Source organism: Crinia signifera, chromosome 4, assembly GCF_055691185.1.
Source record: "Crinia signifera chromosome 4, ASM5569118v1, whole genome shotgun sequence".
In the NCBI taxonomy this organism is placed as follows: Eukaryota; Metazoa; Chordata; class Amphibia; order Anura; family Myobatrachidae; genus Crinia; species Crinia signifera.
The window spans coordinates 74,986,452-74,998,778 of record NC_139220.1 but is presented as its reverse complement, the minus strand read 5'-3'; the positions used below and the strand labels follow the sequence as shown (position 1 = coordinate 74,998,778).

Below are 12,327 nucleotides of genomic sequence, written 5' to 3'. Positions count from 1 at the left end.
TATGGTCTATGTTTGTTATTCACTATTTTGAGTGGTAAGATTATTTGTCTCACAAGCAGAAAATTTAACATTTTGCAAATCGCAAAATTTTCCATTTTTTTACGACATTTTGGTATTTTTCACAAAAAAACACAGACTGTATCGACGAAAATTTACCACTAACTTGAAGTACAATGTGTCACGAGAAAACAATCTCAAAATCACCGGGATAAGTAAAAGCAAAAAAAAGTTATCCCCACTTAAGTGATACATGCCAGATTTGAAAAAAAGGGCTCTGTCAGGAAGGCAAAAACTGGCTCTGTCATGAAGGGGTTAATTAGACATACAGTACATTGTACGTGAAATTCTAAAGTTATTTTCATTCTGTACTACATACTTAGTTCATCTATTATTGTCAAGTTTTAAATATTTTAAAACAACAAATTACCTATGCTGAAAAAAAAAAAAATATATATATATATATATATATATATATATATATATATATATATATATATACACACATATATGTGTGTGATTTTATGTGCTAATTACAATAAAAATAACATATAAAAGATATACAAGACCATGGAATTCCTTGAATTTTGTTGACCATACCTATGTTCTTGATTATGCAGGAGTGTAATTAGTCTCCTCTAGGCCAGCTTGGTCTTATCACCTAAGTTCCGGTATTTAAAACGTTTTAAATACCAGGTCAAAGCAGGTTTATGCCCCTTTCAGATCACACTTACTAAGCAGGTTTTGCAGCGTGAAAGCACATCCCTACAGGCCTGCATGTTGAGCACTGAGGTCCCGCTCTGTGCATATCTAATGATATATTAATATTCACTGCACTAGTGCAGTGAATATTTAATGAGCGAGTACCCGCCCCCAGCATATCTAATGAGCGGGTCCCACTCATTAGATATGCCGGGGGCGGGGACCCGCTCATTAAATATTCACTGCAAAAGCGGATCCCGCTCATTAGATATGCACAGAGCGGGACCAGCTTGTGCTCACTATTGGCTGAGTCCTAAATGCCGTTTCAGACCCATTTAGACTGCAAAAAAAAATGGGTCTGAAATGGGTAGGACCCTGCTGTTTTGGGAAACGGTAAATTCACTGTGGACCTTTCAGACCGCACATATTACAGTTTTGAAACAGTAAAAAAAAGGCAAAATACTGGGTAATATGTGCGGTCTGAAAGGGGTATAAGTTTTTACTTGCTGACTACAAAGTGAGGTGCACCTGTCACCTATATACTGGGCAGTAATGTGGTGGGCTGAGCCAGTCACATGCCTGCTGCACTTTATTACCAAATACCTATACTGAAATACAGGCTCATCCTGAAAAACAGCCACCTTTATCTATAGGTCATTGGTGCACTATAAACAGAATTATTAAATCGTATACAAAAATGGAATCATTGAAACAATTTCAAACAAAATTATAAAATGAAACACTGTAAACAAGGCACTTCCTGCATTTCTTACAATGGCTCATCTCAAATCCAAAACATGACTCACAAGATCATATGACTGTTGGCGTTAATGCACATTTCTTGCATGCTGAGTCCTGGCTACATTTGGATGCAATATTTCAGATACAGTGGGGATGTATGGAAAAGCAACAAATATGGATGAGAATTCTTGAAGGTCATGGATTACAGATACAATCCATGTTATGAGTTTTAGAATAGTCAGCCACAGTGCAAACAGGGTGCAGCCTGCGAGAGGCAGTCATATGATCACAATGCAGCCTTGTGAGCCAGGACTGTAGTTTATCTCTGACCTAACAAACAGTTTCTGGCTACACTCAGCAAGCATGTGACAGACACCACATGGATTCTGCTGGCTACTAGAAACTGGCACACACAAACCAAACATTCCAGATAAATAGTAATCATTTCCAGTGCAGACTTTGTTGATCAAATGATTTTGTTTTTACAAAACAAAAATATGAAGCATTTGCCATATCAGCCGATGTGCTGGTCAGTCATAGGACTTGTCCTTATAAATCACCAGTCACCAAAGCAGCAAGAACTGCAAAAAAAATGGTTCCTGATTTCAAACTGGACCCAAGTACATTTGCGGTTCTCGACTTATGGGCGACATGTATACTTCAGGGTTGCCTACTTTTGAAAAATCATTTCAGGGAGAAATATTAAAGCGAAGGGGCGGGCCTTGCATCGCTAAGGGGCGGGCCTTGCATCGCTAAGGGGCGGGCCTTGCATCGCTAAGGGGCGGGCCTTGCATCGCTAAGGGGCGGGCCTTGCATCGCTAAGGGGCGGGCCTTGCATCGCTAAGGGGCGGGCCTTGCATCGCTAAGGGGCGGGCCTTGCATCGCTAAGGGGCGGGCCTTGCATCGCTAAGGGGCGGGCCTTGCATCACCAGGGGTCCCTACAGTATTTTGATAAGCATGCAGCCAGGTTGGTAGTGGGGACACTGACAGTGCTGGGAGACCAGGCAGAGGGAAGTCGGGGAAGGATTAGTGGGGGCAGTGCTGGGAGAGCAGGCTGAGGGCAAGGAATGAATAGTGTAGTGGGGCAGTGCTGGGAGAACAGGCAGAGGGGAATCAGGGGAGAGAGCAAGGAATGAATAGTGTAGTGGGGACAGTGCTGGGACACCAGGCAGAGGGGAGTCAGGGGGAGGGCAAGGAATGAATAGTGTAGTGTGGACAGTGCTGGGACACCAGGCAGATGCATGGGCTGGCTAGCAACTTTCAGCGCACACACACACCCCCACAACCCAGTGCAGCAAGGATTAAAAAAAAACTATCTATATCTATAATAAGTTATTTGTAAAATCAATGTCCAAGGATGTTCACCCTTTCTATTGCACCGCCGGTAGACGCCCTCTGGCTCTCCCCTTCTACCCTGTTATAGCTGCGGGGGTCCATTAAGCGCAGCAATCACAGGTTCCTCTGTCTCCTCGGCGCAATATGCACCAGTCAGCCCCAGGACAGTGACACCGCACCTGTCCGAGTGGAATGCGGTACACTGCCGCCACTGCCTGAGAGGAGAGTCTGGTGAGAGAGGCCGAGCAAGTAAGTCAGTAGTCGCGGGGACAGTGCCGGGAGAGCAGTGAATACACTTACCCAGCCGCCCCTTACACACGCTGTTCTTCGGAACTTCTTCCTCTTTCCTCAGTTGCCGATGCAGTGTAATCGCGTCGGCGGCATCTAGCGCATGCGCAGTTAATAGCGCGCAAGCGAGGCGGCGGCTGCGGGGGAAAGGGGCCCTGTTCCGGGAGTCCGTGAGATGTCCCAAGATTCCGGGAGTCTCACGGACATTCCGGGAGAGTCGGCAACCCTGGTATACTTTGGGCATAACTTGCTGCAGTATTTTCCACTGCGCAGATCTGAGTACAATAAGAACTTGCAAGAAAATGTCACACATACTGCATGCAATATTCGGTACTTGTTTCCTAGCACGGAGCCCACGATATTCAGTCGTATGGCATTGTATTCAATTTAAAATTGTATATGGCATACAATGCAATGCGATGTGATTTTAAATAGTATAAGCACCCTAATGGGTTTTTTCAATGTTAAATGGTCACCCTATACGATTTTTAATTGTATAAGCACCTTAATAGGTGCTTACAATGTTAAATGCACCCCCACACCACCGCCACTATCAACGCCAATCCGAAGCGTGGCGAGCACAGCCAATCCGCGAGGGGTGGCGGTACACATCCTCCGACCTTCTTATACCCCCACTATCCACGTCGGTGTGGAGTTGATTTTATATAATGAGCGTAGCAAGCCACTGAGCCCGAAGCGTGGCGAGCGGACGCGCATTACTTCACATGTATTCCGCGTCCCCTCGTCACACTTCGGGCTCGGTGGCGAGCTGTGCTCGCCACACTATAGAAAATCAACTCCACGCCGACGTGGATAGTGGGGGTATGAAAAGGTCGGAGGACTCGTACCGCCGCCGCTCGCCACGCTTGGCGTGGGGGTGCTTTTAACATTGTAAGCACCTATTACGTTGCTTATACAATTATTTATCTTATAGGGGGCACATTTAACATTGAAAATGTAAAATCATATACCATTGTATATGCCATACAATTCGATGGTATACAATTTAAAATTGTATAACATCGGCTAACATCGCATCCCATGCCTTATGGTATGCAATGCGATGGGCGCCGTGCTAGGAAACAAGTACCCAATATTCTTTACAGATAATACACAAGATGCATCTCAACCAAAAACATGCAAATACATGTATGGAGACACTGTTACATATATGCAAAATACAGTTTTACGACCAACTCTAAATTAACCACACAGTGTACTAAATATACCAAGATTCAGCTCTTTCCTGTCATTTCTAACCCTAGGCAGATTTAAATATCCTAGAACTAGATATGGGGAAGATGCAGGACATTAGGTCGACAGTCAAAAGGTTGTTGTGGGGTTTTCCACTGTTTTTTGACCCGAATGTCGACACAGTCTACATGGACACAGTTTGAAGAGCATGGCATCGCTCACTTCACTCACTATGCTTCGCTGCGCTCGGCACACTATTTTATTCTCCCACCATGCCCTGGTGCAGGCATGTCCAACGTTGGCCCTCCAGATGTTTTGAAACTACACATCCCAACATGCTTTTAGCATTCTCTAATAGCAAAACTGTGGCAAAGCATGCTGGGATGTGTAGTTTCACAACATCTGGAGGGCCAACATTGGACTTGCCTTCCCTAGTGGGTGGTAGGGCATGAAATACCACCTGTCGGCACATGTCGGATGAAAAAAAACAGTGAAAACCCCCATGTCAATCTTTTGATTGTCGACCTTGCCCATGTTGGCCTAATGCATGTGTCGACCTTTTTGCCTGTCGACCTAGTTGTTGTAGACTTAATGACCGTATCCCCACACGGAGAGATGTGCTGAGTGTTCTGAGCGATGCAAGATCACTTAGCACACAGTCATGTGTCATCGCTGTATGCTGAGTGATCTGTCAGGGCCAGTGTTCTCCGGTGACAACACTGACCCTGGCCAGCGATTACTATCCAGCGATTATTAATCCCTGGGCGATAGTGATAGTGGCCATGCATCTCTATCTAGTGAGATTGCTTAGAAAATGCCCTTAAATCACTACGTGTGTAGGCCCCACAAGCCTTGGAGAGTGATATAATGGAGAGAGATCAAGTATCAACCAAATCAGCTCCTAACTGCCATGTAACAGGCTGTGTTAAGTGTGCTGATTGCAGTACTTTATCTTTCACCAATGCTTAGTACATCTCCCTGATGCGAGTTATGGGTATTAACCCTGTATATGTCCCTTACAATAGCCTACGACTGATGTGCACTTGCAGAGTTAACAAACATGAAACGCATCAATGGACTTTTTTAAGGACAGTTACAGCTTTAATTCTCATGGCACCCACCATATGATAATGTGGCTTCCTATTGGTCAGTATATTGGTGTGCTATTGCCGGATAAACTCTTACAAAGACTACAATCCCCTTAAAAGTACAATTTGTAAGACAGTAATTATGGGCAAAAGAAACTGTCACTTGGCACTCGCAGTGTACTCTGCTGCTACAATGAATGATTGCGGATAATTATATAATCTGGACAGTTTGCAAGAGGGCCTGCATGCAGCCGGCGAGGTTGGTTTTACACTCTGAGATCTCCACCCCATGTATTTATTAGGTATTAGGTACCAATGATGTGACATTTGGCTACTATTTAAGGAAAAAAACAGCTTGCAGCAGGGCCCTCTTACCTCCAAGTCTGTCTGTTGTTACCCAGTTTGTTTTCACTCTGTTTACAACTGTAAAGCGCAACGGAATCTGCTGCGTTATAAAAGAAACTGTTAATAAATAATAATAAAATAAACAACCCAAAGCAATTCTGCTTGCGATGTGATTTACTGGGTTTCTTCATAACAAACAGCAATAGAGCTTTGAAAAGTAGCACAGCATTTCAATATTAGGTACTTGTGTAGTATCACGGCGCACGATATATCGGATGTGATATCGGCCGATATATCGTATGCGATGTCGGCCGATATATCGATGCGATCCGAAGCGATTCTTGACCTGTTGATAAGCCCACTATCCACTACGCATGGAGTTAATTTTATATAGTGTCGAGAGCGCAGTAATCCGCATCCCCTCGCCACACTTCGGGCTCGGTGGATAGTGGTCAAAAGTCGCTTTGGATCGCATCAATATATCCGACGATATCGCATCCGATACATCGGGCGCCGTGAAACTACACAAGTACCCAATATTATATAGTATATTATATGTATACACACACACACACACACACACACTCTAACATTGTTGTAATATTAATTTGTGCTCGAGTTCTATATTTATTTATTTACAGTTTCTTATATAGCGCAGCAGATTCTGTTGCGCTTTACATTAGTAAACAGTGATAAAACAAATTGGGTAACAACAGACAAACTTAGAGGTAGGAGGGCCCTGCTGCAAGCTTACAATCTTTTGGGAGTATATAAATGTGGAATATCAGCAGCAGCAGCCGCAGAGTATTTTATACTGGGCAAAAGCCGATAGTTGAGAACAAGTCCTTCAAAAGAGAACTCGCCAAGCCATGATCTGCGTGCCTGGCAAAGTCACAAGGTGTGCTTAGCCACTATAATGGGCAATGCACCATGTACATAGCTGCGCACCCTGCAGCCATATGATCCCCAGAGTGGAATAGCTGGACTCTAACAGGCCAGCAGTCAGCATATTCAGGATACCACATGTCAGCGACTTCCAAGCTACAAATCACCCTTAAAATATAGCATGCTGGCAATAAGTGTGGTTCACGTGTGACTATCACAAATTTGTTGTTGGCATGTAAACCTTAATAAGGCCTTTCTAACTTGGTGCAAAAGCACAATATACTGATGTACTGATTACCATAAGAAGATCAGTAACTGTGGGCAACAGTGTATTCCAATGTTTGACCAACTGCTATAGGTATTAGGTTTTTATTATTTTATTAAAGTTAAACTTGTGACTCTGTAAGAATCATTTAGATTAGCAGAGCAATATTATCCCGAAATTTGCAAATTGCTTTACTTAAATAAATGTAACTTGTATCAGAGACATATTGACACAAAACTACAATTCTCTAATGATGCTAAGAAGCCAATGCAGTAACACTGTAAGCTGACCAATGCAGTAACGCTGTAAGCTGACCAATGCAGTAACGCTGTAAGCTGACCAATGCAGTAACGCTGTAAGCTGACCAATGCAGTAACGCTGTAAGCTGACCAATGCAGTAACGATGTAAGCTGACCAATGCAGTAACGCTGTAAGCTGACCAATGCAGTAACGCTGTAAGCTGACCAATGCATTAACGCTGTAAGCTGACCAATGCAGTAACGCTGTAAGCGGACCAATGCAGTAACGCTGTAAGCTGACCAATGCAGTAACGCTGTAAGCTGACCAATGCAGTAACGCTGTAAGCTGACCAATGCAGTAACGCTGTAAGCTGACCAATGCAGTAACGCTGTAAGCTGACCAATGCAGTAACACTGTAAACTGACCAATGCAGTAACGCTGTAAGCTGACCAATGCAGTAACGCTGTAAGCTGACCAATGCAGTAACACTGTAAGCTGACCATACACTAGTGCTATTTGGACGCGTCTGAGATCGGACCTGCTGCACGTCCGACCTCCAACTCGGACAGACTCCCGGCAGCAAGGAATGGGTGGGCAAAAGGACCACATTCGATATATCGTAGGTGATCCTACCACCCTGGGAGAATTTAGGTGGCATTGCATGTGATGGTAATGGGGCCTTACTTGTAGTATATTGACATGATACTGAAATATATCACTACGTAATTGTCAAATAATTACATTTAAATGCTAGTGTAACTAGAATGTCAGGAAGCAGAGACCAGGCAGGGTTTGACATAATAATACAACCAGGAACCACAATAACTGCTCTGCTCTAATCATAGCTTGGTTTCCAGCACCATATAATAATGTAAATGAAATGATGGACAGCACCGGCTTACCGACACAGACAGATCCTCCGTCTTGCGCTTGGCACTGGAGTCAAACAAGACATTTCGTCCTCGCTTCTCGCAGTCCTGGTAAACGATCAAGCGGATTTGGCTTGGGTCAAGCTCATAGGATGGCCAGCTGCATGGGGAAAAAACAAAAGTTGATCACCTGGCACTGAATGGTTGTAAAAGTAACAGCAAAGGATTTATAGCCTATAGTCAGTTAATAGGACAAACATTTCTATCTTTGCTCAAACCATAGATCTCCTATGAAATTATTTAGATCGGTGGTTCTCAACCTTGGTCCTTAAGTACCCCCAACAGTTCACATTTTATAGGTCATCCAGCAGGTGCACAGGTGCTCTCATTACTCAGACACATTTTAAAAGATCCACAGGTGGAGCTAATTACTTCACTTGTAATTCTGCATGTAGACAAGGAAAAGTACACTGTTGGGGGAATATGAGGAACGAGGTTGAGAACCACTGATTTAGATGATTGCATTGGAAAAGGCTGTTTAAATTCTAGTCCAGAATTACTCTAATGAAAGGGGTGTAACATTTTGTCACAGGAAAGGTGTTGCCCAGTTTCCTTGCCTTTATTATAAAGCCTTGTAAGTTCAGCTCAGGATGGTCCCTGCTAAGCTTTTATCCATATCCACCCATTGGGAGAGCTACTTCTTAGGGCTATAAGGGGTTATTATGAGCAGATTGCTGTTTTGAAAATCAATCTTTGAACAACTGCAAATGCACGGGGATCGCAGAACGCACGCACGCACGAGACCAAACAGCGACCAAAAAAAAAATACAAAAAAATTGATCTCCCCTCACTCAACTTGACTGACAGGAAGCTGCTGTTTATGGGCGACATTTTCTAGTAGTGTCAGAAAAACCGCAGGCCTGCCCAGGCGTTTTTAGACAGGGTGCCAGCTCCGGCCATGATCAGCTGGTGTCTGTGGCAGAGTTGTGGAAGGGTCAGCGTTACAATCACTTGCACAGACTGGAAAAATTATTCCATTGTGAGTGAGTTGCAAATAGATATGCAGCTGGCGGCCAATCAGCAAGCAATTTGCAGACTTGCAAAGAGTGTGTTTACATCATGTCTATGCAGCTGGAAAATGGAGTAAAGTATTTTGGCCCAGTGATTGGTTTGGCTAACCAATTAGTTTCTTACATCAAATTGTTGGAAATGGCCAAAGTCAAAAAGTACAATTGCTCTACCTAGTCCATAGTTTCCCAAACTTACAGTCCAGATTTTAAGGATATACTTGCTTAAACCCAGATGACCCGCATCCATTTGATTTATTCCTCTGGAATAAAGCATGGATATCCTTAACACCTGGACTGCAAATTGTGGAGTATGGGGAACTCTGCCCCAATCTGTCAATAGACAGATGAAGCAGTTGGTCACATCTACTGAGCGAAGTCACCATCAAAATCTCCTCTTCTGACCCCTATTAGCTAATTACTAGGCAGATGAGCCATCAATAGCCTTGCTGCTACACATAACACATGCTCTGGTATATCTTAGCTAATTACCCTATTCTCCAGTCACTCCTTCAATAAATCCGAATTCAACAAAAATCATTCCAAACCCTGGACAGAAAATGCATCTATTTACTTAAGTTTTAACATGGAAAGCACATAGCCTAAATAATACATTAGAATCCAGATATCAAACACAGAATTGAGGTTTTATGTGTGCTCAACAAGATTGACCAGAAAAAAAAAAATATATTTGTGCGAGCTGATAAATAGTTAATATTGTGGAGTTCAGCACTTTCCATCATTATTTATCATACAGAAAAATAGCCAGTTCTGCCATTGCTTAGCGATATTTATTGAACCCTTCCAAAACAGATCATCAATAATCTCGTCTAGGTAGAGACCAGATTACGTCATACTTCCTAATGAACGGCTTTGAAAAATGGATGCCAACTTCCTAAAGAACGGCTTTGAAAAATGGATGCCAACTTCCTAATGAACGGCTTTAAAAAATGGATGCCAACTTCCACCAATCACCAATTAGGACATCTTAGGATCATCAATATATCTAGCTAAGAGATGACATTTATGGCACAATGAATAATAACTAATCTAATGCTGTTTTTTGTGCCGTTTAAATCCGACAGATATATATTTAAAACATATAGACAATTACTGGGAATATATAGAGAAATGCTTTAGAAATTACAAGCAAAAATGTAATAATAATCTGCTATTAGAAGTAGCCATGAATATAGATAAACAGGTGTATCTAAAAAGGTCAATGTCATTTGATATTCTATGTAGTTATCACATAATAAAACTGCTCAGTGATCTTTCCTGCATGACTGGATCACATTTTGTTGTGTGTGCTTTGCCTGTCAGAAAGATATTGCAAAAATGAAATGTTTGGGTATGACTACTGAGAGTCACGCAACGCCATATCCCCATAAACACCTGTTTGTGTACAGTGCTATGGCGCTCCAGAAATGGGGTGTTGTTCACTAAATCCCCCTCCATCCTACCAATAAGAGGCACAAATCCAGGATTATAGTGATATTTGATCATTTACAAATCAGATATCACCATAATGGTGTATTATTGCAAACAAACAATAAAAGTATAATCCCAGTTTTTCCAAACACTGTTTTATGTAAATCCAGTAGATCTGGTTTCTCCAGAATGTGGGAAAAAAGTATTTGGTGTGGAAAGAGTTTAGAACTTGTAGTTCTGTGCAGGACTGCTGTATATACGATTGCTAATAATAATAATAATAATTACAGCTTTAAAAACACAATACAACTGTATAATAATACCATCCCAAATAAAAATGCTTATTGGGTAATGCAATATAGCTTATACTTCATCATTCATTTATATCCAAGTTTAAAAACTTTCAAAAGACAGAATTTAGCGGCGTCTTCCAGTTTGCAGTCTGATCACTATCTCCAGTGACCACATGAAGTGTTTTTATCAGTCGGCCCACACGGACTAGCAATATGCATGTCTCACTTCTGGGAACTCTCTAAAAGCCATCCTGCCTACTGCGTGCACCTACAGACATAGGGTACTTGAGTATCCATGACAGCGTTACATTTGAGCATGTCTCTGGGATAGACAAATCCAGAGACTATTTTAAAAATAATCCACGCAGTTGCTATATTTATAGACCACGCCAGCTTATCTACTTTACATGCTTGTCATGTTAGCACCATTCCCAGTATATATATATATATATATATATATATATATATATATATATATATATATATTATATATATATATATATATATATATATATACACACATATATACATATATACACACACACACACACACACACATATATACACAGACACACACATATATATATACACACACACACACACACACACACACATATAATGCTTCAACCCAGCCTAGATTTTCACAATGGAACAAATAAAGATCAGACAATGTATTTTACTTTATATGTACAGTAGAACATCTTAAAGGCACTAGGTGGCTTCTGTATAAAACCAAATATAAACTTGCCAAGATTCCAGGTTTGTATTGCACTATGACTAAATATTTAGTAACAATATACTATTTAGTAACACCAAAAACACTGACATCTGTCACTTGCAATCACCCAGAAGGATAGAAAATCAGAAAATAGTGAATGGGGGTAGGCATCTGATTTTCTAATGAAGTGTACACAAAACATGTTAGCAAAGAAAATTCAGGACTGAACTCTGATTGGTCAGAGATAAATGGTGCTTGATTACAGAACATTTACAAAATATCCAGATGTATTGGTAGAAATCCTTAATAGCAATGATATACAGTATAAAGTACCTGGACTGCATCTTGCCTTGCTTGCAGATTCACCTGTTCCAGCGGTTAAAAATAGCAATAAGCCATATTCAACCAAAACAGAAACGCTGGCATGTGGTGAATGTAGACTGGTGGCATGAACATTACACTATCCATGTTGTGTTTTAAACAGTACATCAACAACCAGATCATAGGAGACACCTTCAAAATATTTGATGCCAGCGGCAAGGTCTTTGTTTTAGCACCAGGAGCCATTTAACCAGCTTTAAATCTTGAGAGGCTGCAAACAGTCCTTCTCTTCTGTGGTTCTTGTATATAATGCTAGCTGCAGATACTGTAGGACTGTGCTAATTAGCAGGGACAAAACTCTATTTTGCTTGTGCTGCGTGTCAGCTGAGCTGCTCTCTCTCCTTAGACTGGTCTCATGTGTCTTCAACCATCTGACTATGTTCTCTTGGCAACTAAAAATGTGCACCTCCTCTGCCAAAAAGTGTCAGACGGTTCAGAGTGAAAAGAGTGAGGGGGCTGCAAGATGAAGATGCCTTTGCTGTAACTCT

The 12,327-nt window shown here is 41.8% G+C and overlaps 1 protein-coding gene across 3 annotated transcripts in view; it reads right to left on the bottom strand.

Annotated features, from left to right (window-relative positions):
• The window catches only part of FNIP1 (folliculin interacting protein 1), a 118,050-nt gene that overhangs the window by 60,059 nt on the left and 45,664 nt on the right, over nucleotides 1-12,327 (bottom strand). For 2 of the 3 annotated variants that reach the window (XM_083181855.1, XM_083181857.1), the window contains exon 2: nucleotides 7,983-8,109. In XM_083181855.1, the coding sequence (XP_083037981.1) occupies nucleotides 7,983-8,109 (127 nt within the window). Of the gene's footprint in view, nucleotides 1-7,982; nucleotides 8,110-11,791; nucleotides 12,157-12,327 lie in introns of those variants that run through there. The other variant, XM_083181856.1, reaches the window with a different exon arrangement.